The sequence below is a fragment of the Mobula birostris genome, chromosome 8, assembly GCF_030028105.1.
Source record: "Mobula birostris isolate sMobBir1 chromosome 8, sMobBir1.hap1, whole genome shotgun sequence".
Classification (NCBI taxonomy): Eukaryota; Metazoa; Chordata; class Chondrichthyes; order Myliobatiformes; family Myliobatidae; genus Mobula; species Mobula birostris.
Window position 1 is genome coordinate 40,953,249 of NC_092377.1, and position 20,836 is coordinate 40,974,084.

The window sequence follows — 20,836 nt, forward strand, 5'->3', positions numbered from 1 at the left end:
CCTAATCAATGTAAGAATGAAGCAGGCTACAGAAGTGCTGTGATGTTCTTGCCATCAATAGAGCACAAGCATATTGATGAAAAGCCATGGCACAATGAAAAGCTAGATCCCACTGTGCAAATGCTGGCTTATCCATATGTCAATATGTTAGATGCAGAGAAGACCGAGAAAGAAAATTAAAGACCAGAAATTTCAATGATTCAAGAATCTACTTTCAAATTTTTTTCAGTATTATGTCACATATATAACTTAAATTCCTGGGCCATGTCATCAGAAAGGGAGAAATAGAATGCCTTACATTACAAGGCCGTATGCCTGGGAAACGCCAAAGAAGAAAATATATGGACACTGTGAAAGAACTAACAGGTCTAAGTGTGCGAGATATCATTGACGCTGTATGGGATCGTTCAATGTGGAAAGCCATAATCGCCCAAGCGTGTAACGCGCAAGGCACGAATTACAAATAAAAGTGCAACTGCACAATCTAATTTTGACACAATGACTAACCCTGCCATCAGAAAGTACAACTGTCTTTACCACTGCAATGAATTCTAAAGCCAAAGGTGCAATCAGGGTAGGTTGTTTCAGTATGTGAGAAGAAAATATAACATTTCAAATCAATCAATTTCTTTTGAGCAGTTATGGATTTATTAAGTTCTCAAAGGAACTTAGTCATGTCAGCTCTTAACTAGTGAGTGCCAGTAAGCCAAAATGAGAGCACATTTAGTAAATTTCTGTGGCAACATAAGAACTTCCCAAGTAGATTCTGGAAGTGAGATTACACTTTTGGGTTGTTTAACTCATTGAAATTGAATTTAGGATAGACTGAAAACAGAGAAGAAATATTTTGTTTCTACATTCCAAAGTCCTGCAGTGCGGTCAGAAAACATCTTTCCTTTCTAATCCTAACCTGAAAACAGAGCCTCAACAACACTAATGCCCTTTAAGCTTCACCCATTCATATACTATTACTATATTTTTGTTTTATTATCTGTTAATATTATTGTGTTAATATTATTTTACGTGCTGCATGTAATATATGTACTGTGTTTTGCACCTTGATCCCAGAGGAACATTGTTTTCTTTAGCTATATAAATGTTTACAGTTGAATGACAATAAACTTGAATTTGAACTTAAACTTGATCACCTCAAATTATGAGGTACAGAAATTCAATCAGTTACATGCTTAAACATTCCACCATACTTCAAGCCCCTGACAGGTAGATAGAAACCATAGTTGAACTATTCTTGATTTGGGTATAAAAGAAAATGTTCGGTAGCTATTCACTAATAAACTTCTGTTCTCACAATAACATTACCTTTTCTTAGAGTATTTATTTTAGTCTCTTACCCATAAGTTTTGTACTATCTTACCTCTAACCTCATCAATTTATTGGTAGCTGAGGTGAGCCTGTGATCCACTTATCTTCATAAAATATGTGTTCATTTTGCAGCAATATATCTGAATGCTTTTGCTGCTATTTAAATTGAGTTGTCTTTGTTTCAGTTGTTAAATTAAAAGGCTGCATCAGAGCCCACATAAACCCAAAGGGCAGAATGGCACTGTGTTGCAATAACTAAAAGTTCAACTGGTGCCATAGACATGGGAGTTCCAGGATTTTGACCCTTTATTAATGAAGACACCAGATATTCTATTATTTTGCTGGCAAGATTTTTCTCATAAACAGCAAATTGCTGATTTTTTTATATTTCCTTAGGAATTTCCGAAGATTTGGCATGACATCTAAAACAAGTTTCTATAGATGTGTAGTGGAGAGTATGTTGACTGCCTGCATCCCAGCCTGGTATGGAAACACAACTGCCCTTGAATAGAAAACCCTACAAAAAGTAGTGGATACAGCCCAGTCCGTCACAAGCCCTCTCCACTATTGAGGGCATCTACACAAAATGTTGTCTCAGGAAAGCAACAACCATCATCTGGGACTCCCACCACCCAGGACATGCTCTCTTCTCGCTGCTGCCATTGGGAAGAAGGTAAAGGAGCCTTACGACTCACACCACCAGGTTCAAGAACAATTATTAACCCTCAACCATCAGGCACTTGAACCAAAGGTGATAACTTCACTCGACTTCACTTGCCCCTTTGTTAAAACGTTCTTACAACCTGCAGACCCACTTTGAAGGAGTCCTCATCACATGTTCTTCATATTTATTGCTTATTTCTTTATCAATACTATTTCTTTCTTTTTTGTATTTGCGCAGTTGTCTTTTGCACATAGTTGAACACCCAAGTCGGTGAGGTCCTTCATTTGACTCTATTATAGTTATTACGTATTGAGTAAGCTCACAAGAAAATGAATCTCAGGGTTGTGTATGGTGACATATACTTACTGTGATAATAAATTTACTTCAAACTTTGAAAATGAAACAGCAGAATATCTCATAGTAAAAGGGCATTTAATTCAACATGCCAGTTGCAGTTCTTCCAACAGATGACCAAGCACTCCCACAATCCAGCTCATTTTTCATTACTATGATTTCTTTATTTATAGTATCGTGGGTATCTCTGGCAAGACAAAAATTTAATGTCTATCCCTCTTTTCATTCAAGAAGGGAACAGTGAACCTCCCAAAGTCTAGATGTTTACAAGTAATCCCCACAAGAGCTATGTGATGGGAATTTCCAGAACTTCTACCTAGGAACAGACAAGGGACTGCAATATCTGTCCAATTAACAATGATGTATGATATGGGAGGAATTTGGAGACAGTGACGTTCCCTTGCACCTCTGGGCCTTTACTTTCTTTGAGCAGGGCGCAAATTTTGAGAACTGCTGTTGATGAAGTTGGTGCAGCACATCCTGTAGATGCCCTAGGACTCATTACCAGTTAAGCAGTAGGCTTTGCCCTGATAGTATCGGTGTTTCTGAGTACTATTGGAGCTGTTCTCCATTACATAAGTAGATAACAGTACCTCATACTACTACAGATGGTAAAAGGGCTTTGAAGAAATGGAGCTGTATTATTCACAAGAAAATAACAGCTTCTGACCTGCTCTTGCAGCCATATTATTTGTAATAGGCCCCATTAAGATGCAGATCTCAAAATAATGGCGGTTCAGAACAGAATATCTTTTTATGGATATGGTGAATGTCCAGCAAGTGTATGGCATGAATGCTATTTGGCACTTATTTGCCATAATCTTTGGTACGTTTCTTACCATAGCCTAGCTCAAATTGCTTCATTTTGAAGAGTTAGAAATGAAATTGGACAATGTACAATCATTGGCAATTTTCCCTATATTTGATCTTGTGGTGGAGGAAAGATTGCTGATAAAGATGGGACTCCAGAGCAGTTTATTGAGAAACTATTTGGCAATGCCTCAAGACTGAGATGATTAGCTTTCAAAATCCCTGAAAATTTCTTTCTTCCAACTGTGATTTCAGTCAGTGGAAGGCTGTCTCCATCTCCTCTCCACTCATTACCTACCACAAACCACAAATTTCATTTTACCTGGGCTTCTTTAGGTAAGGCAAATGCACCCCTTGTGCAAAGAGCAATCACTCTCACTTCCATTCTAGAATCCACTGTTTGTCCAAGACCCTAATGAGGCCAAAGCTGCGTTGTCCTAGTAGAATCCAAATTGGGCCTCAGTAAGCAGCTGACTGGAAAGTGCCAACTGAAAGCAATATTGACAACCTTTCCGTCATTTTGCTGATGACAGGGAGCACAGTAATGCAGTGTTAATTGTCTGATTCAGTTTGTCCTTTTTCTACAAAGATTGGGTTGAAGGCAGTATTGTATTTGTACTGGAAGAGTATAACAAACTTAATTCTGGAGCACAAGTTTGGAATGCTGTCACAGCCCAAAGCCTCTCCTGTATCCAGTGCCCTCAAACATTTCTTGATATTAAAAGAGCTGAAAACTAGTTGGCTTGTGTGATGATAGGGCTCTCAGGAGGAGGCCACGATGGATCATCCAATTGGCATATCTAGCTGAAGACGGCTGCAAATACTTCAGCCCTGCCTTTTAAACTCACATGCTGGGATCTGCCATCGTTGAGGATCAGCATGTCCATGGAGCCTCCTCCTCCTGTTGATGGTTTAACAGCCCTTCACCATTCATTCATGAGTGGATATGACGTAACTGCAGAACTTTAATCTCATCCATTGGTGTGGGGATTTTAGCTCTCTCTATAACATGCTGTCTCCGCTGCTTGGCATGCATGTGGCCCTGTGTTGTAGTTCACCTGGTTGGCACAGTAAAAGTTAGCAAATTTAATATTTTTGTCTTCATAATGCTGTAAATACTTAGTTTATTGGAGAAGGCAAATATATGGATGAAAGTTTTTTTTAAATTCATTTACAATTCATTTATTCCTCTTCTGGTCTCTATTTTTGGTAGCTAATGCTCATTGGCCATTTCTGATTGGAGATTTTTTGAACTTGTTAATTGGTAGTTTTCATGCTTCCCTTGTTAAATGCTGACCACCAAGTTTTGTAACTATTTCAATGTTCAAAATAAACACATAATTTAATTCATAAATACAAGAGATTCCGTTGACCTGATGAAGGGTCTCAGCCCAAAACGGCGACTGTTTATTCCCCTCCACAGATGTTGCCTGACCTGCTAAGTTCCTGCAGCACTTTGAGTGTGTTCAAGTAATTTAATTCAATCATATACACAGTATTATGAAAAGCTGCATTTTGTTATATTTGTCTGTTACCTTAACTCAATAGGAAAATAAGGCAAAGGCAAGTCTCTTTTCTAAGCAGTGTTAAATTTAGTGCACACTGTTTATAATACTTCGCACATCTATAATGCTCCTCATTTATGTTTCCCACATGGTGAACAGATGTTTCTGAACCACCTGTTACAGAATAACCGAACTATTTTTTAAATATTGAACTGGTTCACTTATCTAACCAAATACCATCCTACTTTATCTCCTTAGACAGAGGATCTCTGCCCGGCCCAAAACAACACAAATTCTGTTTGCTATGTCAGAAATATATTTTAATGTCCACAGTATCTCAGTGATAGTTGGAATGATACTCAAGTTAAAATAAAAGCCTGTGTTGCTATATGTTCCATCATTTGGATGCGATAATACAATGAAGACCCATTTACACTGAAAAACAGACAATCATCCAATCTAAAAGGCTGAGGAGCCATTCCTATATTCTGACCAGCATTTAATCCTCCATTAATATAACTAAATGTATCAATTATTGTATTTTTTCCTATATTTTATGGGAACAGGCTATGCACAACTTGGTTGCAATGTTTCCCTATAATGACTGATGGTACTTCAATGTAGATACTTGGCAAAATATCTACATTGAAGTACCTTTTTTACTATTTTCTTGGAGATAACCAAAGAAACTGTGCGCCTCCTTAAGACTTAATGAACCTTACCCTACTGCAAAGATAACTTCTCGACTTAATGTTTGAATTTGAGTGATACTCCATAACTCATGGTCAATATTTGCATTATTTAAGGAAGATGTCTTTTTATATTAACATATTAATTATAATATCTTGTGTTGGTTGGTCACTGAAGTTGTACAGCAATTTATTTAAAAATGTTTCATCAAGGAGATTATATTCAGAAAACTAAAATACTGTGGATTCCGGTTAAGTGGGCCATAAGTTAAATGTTGGATGTAATCCTAACCATATTGTGGCACAGCTTCCAATATTTATAGGAATCACCTTGCAATCAAATAATAAGGACAACCTAGGGGACACTAAAATATCTTGAGGAAAATTAGAGCTGTTGGGGAGGATTTAAACTAATCTGGCAGGGGGATCAGAACCGGAGCGATAGGGCTGAGGATGGGATAGTTGGTAAACGAGTAGATGTAGTGTGTAGTGAGACTGTGAGGAAGAATAGGCAGATGATAGGGGAAAATTGCAGTCTGTGGGATGAGCTGAAGTGTAACATGGGAGCATAATCAAAAAGGGCGATAAATCTAAGACTGAAGGTGTTATATTTGAATGTATGCAGTATATGGAATAAGGTAGATAATCTTGTAGCACAATTAGAGATTGGTAGGTATGACTCTGTGGGCATCACTGAGTTGCACCTGAAAGAAAATCATAGCTTAATATCCAAGGATACACATCGTATCAAAAGGACAGGCAGGCAGACATAAGGCATGGGGTGGTTCTGTTGGTTAAAGATGAAATCAAATCCTTAGAAAAAGGTGACAGAGGGTCAGAAGATACAGAATCCTTGTGGGTAGAGTTAAGAAAGCACAAGGGTAAACAGACCCTGATGAAAGTTATATACAGCCCTTCGAATAGTAGCCAGGATGCGAAGCACAAATTACAACAGGAGATAGAAAAGGCAAGTAAAAAGGGCAATGTTATGATCGTTCTGGGTGATTTCAATAAGCAGGTAGATTTGGATCCTAAGAGATAGAATTTGTGGGGTACCTATAAGATGGCTTTTTAGAGCAGCTCGTGGTTGGGCCCAGTATGGGAAAACAATTATGCATTACGTGTTGTGCAACGAACCAGATTTGATTAGGGAGTATAAGGTAAAGGAACTCTTAGGAGACAGTGAACATAACATAGCATAATAGAATTTGAAAGGAAGAACCTAAAATCAGATGCATCAGTGTTATACTGGTGTAAAGGGAATTACAGAGGCATGAGAGAGGAGCTGGCCAAAGCTGATTTGAAGGGGACACTAGCAAGAATGACGGCAGAATAGCAATCATTGGAATTTCTGGGAGCAACTCGGAAGGCACAGGGTAGATACATCCCAAAGATGAAGAAGTACTCTAAATGGAGGATGTTGCAACCACAGCTGATAAAGAAAATGGAAGACCGCACAAAAGCAGAAGATAAAGCATATAATACAGCAGACATTAGTGAGAAATTAAGAGGATTGGGAAGCTTTTAAAAACCTACAGAAGGCCACTGAAAAAGCCATAAACAGAGAAAAGAAGAAATATGAAGGTAAAATAGTCAATTCTATAAAAGGGGATACCAAAAGTTTCTCCAGATATATAGAGTACAAGAAAGGCAGGTAGATTTTGGACTGCTTTAAACTGACACTGGAGAGCCAGCAATGGGGGCTAAAGAAAAGGCAGACAAACTTAATAAATATTTTGTATCAGTCTTCACTGTGGAAGACACTAGAAGTATGCCAGAAATTCAAGAGTGTCAGCGAACAGAGTGAGTATAGTTCTTATTATTAAGGAGAAGGTGCTTCCGAAGCTGAAAGATTTGAATAGATACGTCACCTGGACCAATGGGATACACCACAAGGATCTGAAAGAAGTAGCTGAACAGATTGTGGAGGCATTAATAATGATCTTTCAAGAATCACCAGGTTCTGGAATGGTTCTGGATGGCTGGAAAATTGCAAATGTCACTCCACTCTTTAAGGAAGGGAGGTAGAAGGAAGTTAGCCTGACTTCAGTGGTTGGGAAGAAGTTGGAGTCCATTATTAAAGATGAGGTTTCAGGATTCTTGGAGGTACATTATAAAATAGGCCAAAATCAGCATGACATAGCTTTAGAATTTTTTGAGAAAATAGTAAGCAGGATAGATGAAGGAGAGTCAGTGGATGTTGTGTATTTAGATTGTCAAAAGGCCTCCGACAAGGTGCCACGCATGAGGCTGCATAACAAGCTAACAGCCAAACACGAGAAAATCTGTAGATGCTGAAAATCAAAGCAACACTTCCAGCATCTGCAGATTTTCTCTTGTGATTTGAATACTACACTGCGAAGTCTCTTTCAGGAATCCCTACCCTGAAGAAATTTAAATCCTCCCTTCAACAGGAGTTCAGTAAAGCCCTCTCTCACTGCTCTCCCTCTGTGATCTCTGCTGACCTCCGACTCTTCAACTATGCGCTCACCCAGACAGCTATCTATCACAATTGCTCGAACTTCTAGTAATTGCCCCCCCCCAAGAACATTCCCCATTCCTATTTCCCTCTCTCACCTTACCTGCTCATCACTTCCCTCTAGTGGTCCTCCCCATTCCCTTTCCTGCATGGCCTTCTGTCCTCTCCTATCAGATTCCCCTTCACCAGCCAGCCCTTTATCTCTTTCATCAATCGACCGCAGCTCTTTACTTCACCCCTCCTCCCCAGTTTCACCTATTACCTACCATCTTGTACTTCTTCCTCCTCTCCCCCCACCTTCTTACTCTGACTCCTCATCTCTTTTTTCCAGTCCTCATTAAGGGCCTCGGCCTGAAATGTCGACTGTTTACTCTTTTCCATAGAAGCTGCCTGGCTTGCTGAGTTCCGCCAGCATTTTGTGTGTGTTGCTAAGATGCTATTACAGGAAAGATACAAGCATGGATAGAAGATTGGCTAACTGGCAGGAGGCAAAGAGTAGGAATAAAGGGAATCATTTTAATGGTTCCTGGTGACTAGCGGCATTCCACAGGAGTCAGGGCGGGACCCATTTCTTTTCACATTTCATCAATGATTTGATGACGGAATTGATGGCTTTGTGGCTAAGTTTGCAAACAAAATGAAGAAAGGTGGGGGGAAGGTAGTGTTAGAGAAGAATGGAGTCTGAAGAAGGACTTGGACAGATAGGAGAATGGGCAAAAAAGGGGCAGATGAAATACAGTGTAGGGTAGGCAAGTTTATGGTCAGGCACTTTGATGGAAGGAATAAAGGCATAGATGATTTCTAAACGGGGAGAAAATTCAAAAGTCAGAGGTGAAAAGGGACTTGGGAGTCCTTGTGCAGGGTTTCCTAAAAGTTAACTTGCAGGTTGAGTAAGTGATAAGGAAGGCAAATGCCATGTTACCATTTATTTCAAGAGGTCTAGAATATAGGAGCAAGGGTGTGATGCTGAGACTTTATAAAACATTCGCCAGACCACACTTGGGAGTATTATGAGTGGTTTTGGGCCCCTTATCTAAAAAGAAGTACTGGTATTGGAGAGTGTGAAATGCATTACTACAGGCAGTTGAGGTCAAGTCATCATTGGGTATATTTTAAGTGGAGTTTGATAGGTTCTTGATCAGTCAAGGGTCAAAGGTTATGGGGAGAAGGCAGAAGAATAGGGTTGAGAAGGATAATAAATCAGCCATGATAGAATGGCAGAGCAGATTCAATGGGCTGAATGGCCTAATTCTACTCCTATGTCTTACGGTCACAATCAATTCAATGTCTGATCAGAAAATAAAACTGAAGAGATGAACAAAAAAGTTAATGAACAGATTCTTTTAAAATATTGCACGTATACAATAGCTTTATGGAGATTAGTCATTTAACTGAAATACTAAATCCTAAGTAACATACTTACAATGGCATCAGCAAAGAGTGAATGAGAGTTGTCAATTGTACAGTCTGAACCAAGCAAATCATCCTCGTCTACCTGTAAAAATCAAACCACCAGAGCTTCAAAATAGGATTGGGCAACACAAAAAAAGGATTTTTTTGAACAGAAAAATTAGAAGCCAGAAAAGACATATTTCATCTTCACCCTTTGGTTCGCAATGGATAAAATATGTGAAATTGTATGGACAGCATTTTTATGGGAGAATCATGCAAGCTCTCTAAATACATGCTGGTGACCATAGGCAAGATTTTTTTTTTGTCATGGCTGAACAGAAAAAAGATATTCAGGGGATAATTCAGGGCCTATTTAAGAACATATTCAGAACTATTTAAGAAGGTTGGGAGGCAGCAGAAAGAAACTATAGACAGGTTAGCCTGACATCAGTGGTTGGGAAGTTGTTGGAATCAATTGTTAGGGATGAGATTGCAGAATACCTGGAGGCATATGACAAGATAGGCCAAAGCCAGCATGGTTTCCTGAAAGGAAAATCCTGCCTGACTAACCTACTGCAATTTTTTGAGGAGGGTAGACAAAGGAGATGTAGTAGATGTGGTGTACTTGGATTTTCAGAAGGCCTTTGACAAGGTGCCGCACATGAGGCTACTTAGCAAGATAAGAGCCCATAGGATTACAGGGGAGTTACTAGCATGGGTGGAGCATTGGCTGATCAGCAGAAAACAGAGAGTGGGAATAAAGGGATCCTATTCTGACTGGCTGCTGGTTACCAGTGGAGTTCCATAGGGGCTGGTGTTGGGTTCGCTGATTTTTATGATGTATGTCAATGATTTGGCCTGTGGGATTAATGGATATGTGGCTAAATTTGCTGATGATACAAAGATAGGTGGAGGAGCGGGCAGTGTTGAGGAAACAGAGAGCCTGCAGAGAGACTTAGATAGTTTAGAGGAATGAGCAAAGAAGTGGCAAATGAAATACAATGTTGGAGAGTGTATGGACATGCACTTTGATGGAGGAAATAAATGAACAGACTATTATTTAGATGGAGAGAGAATCCAAAATGCTGAGATGCAAAGGGACTTGGGAGTCCTTGTGCAGGATACCCTAAAGGTTAACCTCCAGGCTGAGTCAGTGGTGAAGAAGGCAAATGCAATGTTGGCATTCATTTCTTGAGGTACAGAATATAAGAGCAAGGATGTGATGTTGAGGCTCTATATGGCACTTGTGAGACCATACTTGGAGTACTGTGTGCAGTTTTGGGCTCCTTATTTTACTGACATCGGAGAGGGTTCAGGGAAGATTCACGAGAATAATTCCAGGAATGAAAAGGTTACTGTTTGAGGAACATCTGGCAGCTCTTGGGCTGTATTCTCTGGAGTTCAGAAGAATGAGGGGGGATCTCATAGAAACATCCCGAATGTTAAAAGGCCTGAACAGATTAGATATAGCAAAGTTATTACCCATGGTAGGGGAGTCTTGGACAAGACGGCACGACTTCAAGATTGAAGGATGTCCATTTGATGCCAGGGCATCAAAGGGTATGGGGAGAAGGCAGGGGAGTGGGGATGGAAGAATTGGATCAGCCCATGATTAAATGGCGGAACAGACTCGAATGGCCTACTTCTGCTCCTATATCTTATGGTCTAATTCAGACAGAGTTCTGAGTGTTCAAGGGGAATCCAAAGCCCCATAAGTACAATCACTCACTCCTGGAACCACCAGGAAACCCACAATCCTGGAAATCTCAGTATCCATAGCCTAATAGCCCTTGTTCAAGTAAAAGGAGACAAAATCTATCTTTCTTGAGCAGAGAGCATAAGACCTCCATAATATTGCATTGTCCAATAAACTGGCATGCATATCACAAATTAATTGTATCACCTGAAATGATCCAGAAATTCCCAGTGATGGTGTTCATAATTCACAAAGGTACAGGTATCTATCTGGAGCTCAGACAACAAAAGTCAAAGGTCTCTCCACCACTGAGGTACAGTGCCTTGAAATAGTATTCGGCCCCCTCATATAAACTCTTCTCCCTCCTGCCATCCGGCAAAAGGTACCGAAGCATTCGGGCTCTCATGACCAGACTATGTAACAGTTTCTTCCCCCAAGCCATTAAACTCCTCAATTCCTAGAGATAGTCTGACAACAACCTACACACACACACACTCTCTCTCAACTGAACACAACTCCACTCCCTTTGCAATTTTTGCTCGTTTCTTTAATTCTTGCTAAAACATTGTTTACATTTACATCATTTATTACATTGTAATTTGTCCTTTACTGTGCCTATTATCTTATCTATTAATTATTGTACTGTCTTGCACTGTTTTGTGCACTTTATGTAGTCCCGTGTAGGTCTGAAGTCTAATGTAGTTTTGTGTTGTTTCAGGTAGTCCAGTGTATTTTTTTGTTGTTTCATGTAGCACTATGGTCCTGGAAGGACGTTCTTTCATTTTTACTGTGTACTGTACCAGCAGTTATGGTTGAAATGACAATAAAAGTGACTTGACTTGACTTTTCACATTTTATTGCCTCATTTTCTAAATTTAAAAGTAGAATTTTTTGGGCTAATCATCGAGCATCATGTCAAGTCAAAATAAAAATTCCAAATCCTGTCAACAATTAACTAAAAATTAAAAACTATAATTGTGAGGCTGAAAGGTATTCATCCTTATATTATTACTATACTAACTTTTCTCAGGTACAATATATTACCTTACCAACTCACTCAATTTGTTGATGTAAAAAATTGGAGGATCACCAGTTTTCAATGAATTCATAATAAATAACCCCTCCTCTGCAAGGTCCAACAGTATGGTAGATCTTTAACAGACCAAACCAAAATGAAGACAAAAGACCATTCAAAACAAGTTAGGGAAATGATAATAGAGAAGCGCAAACCGAGGGAAGGGTACAAGACCACCTCAAAGGCACTGAACATACCTCAGAGCTCAGTGCAGTCCACTGTAAAAAGTGGAAAAAATATGAAACTGCATCCACACTGCTTCAGTCAGGCCACCCCTACAAACTTAATCACTAGAAAAGAATGCCACTTGTAAGAGGTGACTGCGACAGCAACAGTCACTCCAAGTGAGCTGCAGAAGTCAGTGGCTGCAACTGGAGATTTAAGTTTATGGCTCCAAATTCTCTAAGGTTTTGCATAAAAAAGGGTATTTAAGTGGCAAGGAAGAAGCCTTAGCTTTAAAAAAAAGCAAGATACTGTAAAGACATAGAAGAATGTCTTGTGGTCGAATGAACTAAAGTGCAACTCTTTGGTCTCAATACTATGTAATATGTGTGGCGTGCATCTAATGCTGGGTATCAGTCAGGTCACACCATCCCCACTGCAAAGTACTGTGAAGGTAGCATACTATGAGGTACTTTTCAGTGGCAGGGTCTGGAAATCTGGTCAGGATTGACGGGAAGATGAATGCTGTTAAAAACCTGCTAGTGTCTGTCAGAAAGCTTAAACTGGGGAGGAAATTAGTCTTTCAACAGGACATTGACCCAAAGCACACTGCCAGAGCAACCATGGAGTGGCTTCAAATGAAGAAAACTTTTGTCTTTGAGTGGCCCAGTCAGAGTCCTGACTTTAATCCAATCAAATATCCCTGGCAAGACCTCAAGATTGCTGTCCACTGCCACTCCCCAAATAACCTAGCACAGCTCAAGCAATTTTGCAAGAAAGAATGGGCAACTCTTATCCAAAAAGACTACTGGCTGTAATAGCTACGACAAGCGGTTCAACTAAGTACTGACTTTACAATGCTTTAAAATCTTCCCTGTTCTTAGGGCTCTCCTGTGGAAAAAAAGAACATGTGATTCACAAATAAAAATTGATTAAAATCCCTGGTTGTAATACTCATTAATGTGAACATAGGATTGGGGGTTGGATACTTTAACAAGGCATGTAGATAACCTCGACTTCCAGAAACATTTCTCTTCTAAGAACTGGAAAAAAGGAGAAGGAGTGCAGCTTCCAGGACACTCTTGGGTCTTGGGTGGGGGGGCTAGGATCTTTGTATGTCAACCTAATACCATTAGAATCCAAGTACGTCTGTCCTGACTCTGCTTGGCCTGTCCTCCCAGTTCAAAGTTTCCAAATACTTTTATAATCAAAGAATGTTTAAATTATACAACATTTAAGATTCGTTTGCTTACAGGTAGCCACATTTAGATTATGAGGCACAATTAGCAAGGCCACAGCAAAAACATCGACCACAGTGAGATAATGCGGAGAAATGACAATGTAGCTCAACATAAAACTGTCTTTCAACTTGGCTGGACTACTGAATAGCTAGTTAGCATCTACAGTCCACTGCAGTAAACCTAAAAATTCAATTACATTGCACTGAAAAGCACATCACTATATAATCCATTTTTTAGGTCTGTCCCTTTTTGAATTCATAATATCCATCAATATTTTCAATAAAATTGCTGCAAAATTTACCACTGAGCAAAAAGCATAACTCAGTAGATGATCCATGAACCATGTTCATTTCTGATTTTAAAATATATTTTACACCATCTAGATACACTTGACAATTAAATTTGTAACATAGCAGTGAATAAATTAATAAATTACATTTTCAATAAACACAAAAAAATACTTACTTCTTGACTACCAGATCCATGCAGAAAATCATTCAATGCCTGCACATCACTATTAAAAAAGAGTAATCAATGAATTGACATTAATTATTTCAGTACACGATCATTACCAAGATAATAAAATGCTGATGCTTACTTTACAAATATAAATCCTAATGATATTTTTTAAATAGACTGAACTCAACCACTAACATAATACCTCCCCCATAGCATGACATGAAAGTGATTAGCTGGGCACTAAAGCCTCATTAAATCCACACTTCTAAAAAGTATTAATTACACGGAGAGTAGAATTTTTAATTTGGTAGAGGAATTAAAAGGAGAGGTTTTTGAGCCTGAAATCTCTGGGACTATAATGTAAAGCAATTTCTGTCATTTTGAAATAAGGGTAGGAAATCAAGGTGATGGTTTGGATTTCAGTAGCAAGCATACCCAGTGAATATTATAAACACAGTAATCATTATAATTGTATGAAAGTGGATCTCAAAATATCTGAAGTGCAGTTAAGAAGGATCAGGTCAAAATCTTTCTTAATTGCTCTCTGAATATTCAAGCTAATTCTATCTGAGGCTACGTTACAAAACAGTTGAAGTGGTAGAACACAAGATGAAAAATGTGAAGCATGTGAAGATTTTGTCAAAACATCTTTTAAATCTCCCCACACCATGGCAGAGGTCCCCACACCATGGCAGAGGTGTAAAAAATAGTGTATGCCTATTAAATGTCCTTCATTATGCTCAAGTGCAATTAACCACAATGAGTTTGAAAGTTAAAAATTGGGATTCTCTCTAACTTCCCCTACCTTCTTATGGAAAAGCATCTCACTTCTAAACAAACACTTCCCCTTAAGATTATGAAATCACGAATTCACTGGGCAGTTTTGGAGAGAACAACCCCTATTGTGACATGGTGCATTGGCACACCAAGCTAATGCAATTAGGATTCCAAGTAACAAAGGTGCAAGCTACACAGAAAAGAAGGATGAGAGAGAAAGAGACAAATAGAAAGAACTGCATGTAAGAAAACAAACTGAATACAAATGAAGAATTATTGAAATTTAGAATAAAGAGTAATTCAGCTCCAGGCAGGTGAAGTTTAAAGATGAACAATATTTTTCCTGTCAATAACACACACCTTATATATCTAAGATAAAGGATCAAAGCTAGGCAAATTCAGCCCACCAAGTCTTCACCACCCTTTAATCATGTTATCCCACCTTCTCCTAGGAACCTTTAATGCCCTTACCAATCAATACTTATCAACCAGCACACAGAAAATGCTGGAGGAACTCAGCAGACCAGGCAGCATAGATGTCTGGTTTACATTCACCAAAAGACCTGGCCTTCACAGCTCTCATGAAATCAAATTCCAGATTCACTACCCTCTAACTGAAGAAAGTTCACCTCAACTCAGTTTTAAAGGTACATCCTTTTATTCTCAAGCTGTGTCTAGACTAAGCGATGTTTAGTCCACACCACTTCATAGAGCTAAAATGGTATGCATTTTGGTAGGCATAAATTCCTATGTTTTTGTCAAAACAATCTAGTATCGTATATGAAATGAAAATGTTGTTTATTATTTTCTCAATATTAACTCTGAACATCTTTATAAAGTCATCATCTGTGGCAAAGCTTCTTGGAAAAAAAGTTTATTTACATAAAATAAGGCAGTGGATGTGGTGTTTAAGGATTTTAGTAAGGCCTTTGATAAGGTTCCTCATGGAATGCTCATTCAGAAAGTCAGAAGACATATGATCCAGGGAAACATGGCTATGTGGACTCAGAATTGGCTTGCCAATAGAAAGCAGACGGGTGGTGGTAGATGCAGTGTATTCTGCTAGAGGTTGTGACCAGTGGTATTCCACAGGAATCTGTTCAGGGACCCCTGCACTTTGTGACTTAAATAAATTACTTGGATAATGAAGTAGAAAGGTGGGAGATGACACGAAGGTTGGAGGAGTTGTGGATACTGTAGAAGTTTGTTATAGGTTGCAGCAGGACAATGATGTAGAACTGAACTAAGAAGTGAAAAATGGAGTTCTCCAACCTGGAGAAGTATGGGTCGATTCAAAGTTCAAATTATTTTTTTTAATCAAAGTACATATATGTTGCCATATATTACCTTGAGATTCATTATCTTGTAGGCATTCAAAGTAGAATAAAGAAATACAATAGTCAATGAAAAACGATACAAAGACTGAAATTATCAATGTGCAGAAGAAGATAAACAGTGCATAAAACATATCATAAATAACACCGAGGGCATGAGTTCATAGGTCGTGGAATCAATTCAGAACTGACATGAGTGAAGTTATCCACACTTGTTCAGAAGCTTCGTGGTTGAAGGGTATTAACTGTTCCTGAACCTGGTGGTGTGGATATAAGGCTCCTGTTCCTCCTGCTCGATGGCGGCAGAAAGAAGAAAGCAAGGCCTGAATGTTGGGGATCCTTAATGATGGATGCTGCTTTCTTGTAGCAGCACTCCTTGTAGATGTGCTCGATGGTGGGGAGGATTTTGCCCGTGATGGACTGGGCTGTACCCACCACTTTTTGTAGGCTCTTCCATTCTTAGGCATTTTCCATACCAGGCTGTGATATGAAGTCAGGATACTCTCCAATGAGCACACCTATAGAAGCTTGGAAGGCGGAATTTGAGTACAGGGGTAATGGTAGGACTCTTAGTAGTGTCGAGCTTGGGGTCCACATCAATAAATCCCTCAAAGTTGCCTCGCAAGTTAATAGAGTGGTTAAGAAGGTAAAGGGTGTGATGGCCTTCATTAGTTGGGGGATTGAGTTCAAAAGCCACGAGGTAATGTTGCGGCTCTATAAAACCCTAGTTTTTGAACCACACTTGGAATACTGTGTTCAGTTCTGGTTGCCTCATTATAGGAAGGATATAGTAGCTTTAGAGAAGGTACAGAGGAACTTTACCAAAATGCTGCCTTACTTAGAGAGCACATCTTATGAGGACAGGTTGAGTAAGCTAGTGCTTTTCTCTTTGGCCAAAGGAAGATGAAAGATGACTTGATAGATGTGTACACGATGATAAGAAGCATGAATTCCATGGATAGCCAGCCTTTATCCCAGGACAGAAATGGCTAATACCAGGGGGCACAATTTTAAAGTGACTGGAGGAAAGTATAGGGAGGATGTCAGAGGTAAGTTTTTCTCAAACACAGAGAGTGGTTGGTGTCTGGAACACCCTGCCAGGTCGTAGAGGCAGATACACAGGGACATTTAATAAACTCCTAGATAGGCACATGGATGATAAAAAAAAAAGAGACCTACCTTGGAGGGAAGGATTAGATTGATCTTTGAGTGGGCCAAATGGTCTGTACTGTGCCATAGTGCTGTATGTTTCACATAATTTGGAAATTAAAAACAACTTTTCCGAATTAAAGAACAACACAATGTTCTGACTGTCTACTGTGTATCATTAAAACAAAACAAGTTACATTAACCTCAAGTCAAAGATTCACTTCACAACCAATGTGATCAAAAATCATCATGGAGAAAAACTCAAGGGAAAATACTTCCTTGAAACATCAGTTAACCAAGATTTCATGTGTGATATAAAAAAAGTTCCCTTTGTTGAAATATTTGTTCACTTCATTCAGCCACAGATTTTAGTTATCTTGTTACATGTGACCTTGGGTTGCTGCTTCAACAACAAAAACAAGCAAACAGGAAATTCAATGGTGACTTAGAACCAAGAAGTTTGTCTTCATAAAGAGACCTACATGGAACGTAAAACTCATGCCCCTCACTCCTATTACACAGGAATTCCATGCATTGAAAATATGAATTGCACATCTGACTTGAATGTTGGTCAGCCAGATTTTTCTTATGAAAATTTTGTTTTTAAAGCTGCTGATCATCTTTATTGGTGGGATGTCTTTAACTGTCACTTTGAAGATTGGCATAAGCAAGAGTGATGCCAATTCCTCAGCCACAAGTTAGGTGTGTTGCTACAACAAGCAGTTTAATCTGATGCTGAAACTGCATCCATCAAATAAATCAGATAAACAATAAGTGAAGGTAGCCCACTAAATAAGTAGACTCTAAAAGACAGCAGTAAGTATGGATGAAGTTCAAACACTAACAGGAAAGCAAATGTAAACTTAAAGACCTTACATTCACATATGCTGTTCCTTCATAAAGAACAAGAACCAAGATAAAATTTCATCTGCTACACCTTCATCACATTATCTTAAAGCGTCTGCAATGTATTTATATCTTTCAGAAACATACCTTCACTCAAAAGAAAACTGGATGGCAAAATTAAATTGAAGAACAATAATACCACAGATATAACAATTTGCAATTCAGCTTCTACATTGGTAATATAAAAATTAATTTATAAACTAACTTGAAACAAGAGGAAGCTGACAGTCCAAATACAGACATGCTATTTAAGATGTTCAAGCACGTGTTCACATTTTTATACAGGAATTGTGCTACATAGCCAAGACAAATCACACATATTAAGATCAAATCTGAATGGGTGTGACTTGCTAAAACTATTGACGGAATTATGACAAAGCAGTCCTTGCCTTTTGTGGTCAGGTGTGTAGACGACAACAGTGGAAATAAGGTTAGAAGAATGCAGCCATTAATCAGCAAATATCCTCCATATATTGTCATACTTCATGGAATGATTCACTTCCTAAATCACAACAGCAAAAATATTTCACAAAATAGCTCCTATCTTATGATCTCCCATGCTTGAGGCACTCTTTGGAAGGCATCATGTTATCTCAATCTAAAGAAGAGAAGTGGTGCCATGAATCCTGGCGATCCAATCATGTTGCAACAAACCCCAAACCTCCCCATGTACAGTAACAGCACAGAACAAATTCGTCAGAAAATTATAAAAATGTATTCAAGAAAGGTATGCAAATAAGGATGAATTAACATTGGAGAGAGGAGGAAAAGAAGAAAAAGATCAAAAGTAGCTAATGTATGCCTGTTTCATAAACATGGGATTAGTACTTTAAAGGGCCAGCCCTCAAACAGTAGCACAAGGCACAAATATGTGTTCATACTTTGAGCCCATGATCAGCTGGCTGCAACATCCGAAGATAATAACCCACCCTTAAATGGCATAGCAATTGTGAACAGAAGAGAAAATATTACCCTCAGTAAATGCATGTGAAGATACTGTCCCCTCATTATTTATCTTTATCTTTGAAATCAAGTAGCATAATAGGTCAATCAGCTCTAGTCCACTATTGTAATGGAAGAACAGACTTACAATTACACAGTAAATTTCATGTTATAAAGGCATTCTGAAGCATGCACCGTTAGTGGTGTTATATAACAAACAGGCAAACAATTTGGGTCTGCTAAGGTTCCCAAAGCAATCTTCTGGTGATGTTTGTTCAATGGCAGCCAGGATGTTGTGAGAATCATTCCTCTTCTTTAAGTAGCTCCACAGTGTATCCATCTTAATAATCAGATGAAAACTCAATTCACACTGTCAGCAATTATCTCCTCCAGTATTATAGTATTTCATCAGTACGACTTCAAAGTGTTAAGCTAAGTTGTGCTCAAATCCTGTAACCTTCTGGCTCGATGCTGAGACTTGACACAAATTTTAAATCTTTTCGCCAATGAACGTTATGCAAATTTAAGAGAATACTTACCCTATAACATCTCGCAAATCACGGTCATCGTCATCATCCATGACAGCTAGAAAAGGTAAAAAAATAAAAACAAATCATGTTTTACATCTCCTACTGCAATTAACAAACATTCTGTCCAGAATTTTGCACATCACTGAAGAGCAAACCAGGTATGAATCCTGTTAGTAGTCTCTCCAACAGAATGAACAAGTTCTTAATAAAATGTCCAGTATCACAGATCACTGAGTCTTCAACTCAAGGCCTATACTATCAAATAAAACAAGTGAAACATAAGAAAAAATGTTGGATGTTGTGCAATTTGTTCATCATGTCATTGTAAGAATGCCAAGATAAGTTAGAGGCACCCATACAATAAATAAGACTTAAGACACAAGAGAGACTGCAGATGTTGGAAATATGGATCAACAAGTAGGATTGTCACTGATCAAAATGGCTGATCAATTACACGAGGATAATGGCAACACACACAAAATGCTGGAGGAACACAGCATCTATGCAGGAAAATGAACACTCAACACTTCAGGCCAAACCCCTTTATCAGGACCCAGAAAGGAGAGCAGAAGCCAGAATAAAAGGGTAGGGGAGGGGTTGAGGAGCATGAGCAGGTGAATGGTGAATCTAGGTGAGGGAGGAAAGCAGGAGGATGGAGGAGAAGGAGAAATGGGAATAATGTGAGAAGCTGAAAGGTAATAGGTAGAAAAGGCAATGAGTTGTAGAAGAAGGAATGTGAAAGAAGAGTACAGTAGAGCATGGAACAAAGGGAAGGTAGTGGGAACCAGAGGGATGAAGATGAAAGTGATGGCCAGGTTATGAGGGTGGGGAAGAGTTAAGAGAAGGGCTAACTGGGCCACAGGGATAAAGGAAAATAGGGAGGGGAAGAGGGAGAGATAAAAGGGAGAAAAAAAATACTATCATACTTTAAAATCTGCTAATCTAAAATAAAAAGCAATCTCCAAAATCAAACCATAAATTCAGCACTATTTCTCAGTGTAACAAATTCAAAATCAAAAAAGTTCTTAATTCCAAGCATCTCTAAAATGTGGATCAAAACCTAACATCCTTTACACTATGGTCCAAATCTGATAGTAGTAACAGTCGTAATTTTCATCCTTCATAGCTAATACCTAGAGTTAAATTTCTGAGAAGTTGATGCAATATTGCTTTTCTATTTGGATTCTTTGATATAAAGTTGACATGTTATTATTACGAAATCCAAAAGTAATCATTGGTTTCACATATCTACTCCAAACTCTAGTTAAATCCACTCCACCATCAGAAGCAAGGGAGCAGTAAAAGAGAAAAGGGTTTAAGATGACAGCTTGGAGTAGATGAATAAGCCA

At 38.7% G+C, this 20,836-nt stretch overlaps 1 protein-coding gene across 4 annotated transcripts in view; it reads right to left on the minus strand.

Annotated features, from left to right (window-relative positions):
- LOC140201250 (BRD4-interacting chromatin-remodeling complex-associated protein-like) overlaps window positions 1-20,836 on the minus strand; it is a 50,479-nt gene that overhangs the window by 22,316 nt on the left and 7,327 nt on the right. For 2 of the 4 annotated variants that reach the window (XM_072265029.1, XM_072265030.1), the window contains exons 2-4: window positions 19,497-19,542; window positions 13,856-13,904; window positions 9,248-9,319 (exon numbers count right to left, since the gene is read on the minus strand). In XM_072265029.1, coding sequence (XP_072121130.1) covers window positions 9,248-9,319; window positions 13,856-13,904; window positions 19,497-19,537 — 162 coding nt within the window. In that variant the 5' untranslated portion in view covers window positions 19,538-19,542. Of the gene's footprint in view, window positions 1-3,999; window positions 4,210-9,247; window positions 9,320-13,855; window positions 13,905-19,496; window positions 19,543-20,836 lie in introns of those variants that run through there. The other 2 variants (XM_072265033.1, XM_072265031.1) reach the window with 2 other exon arrangements.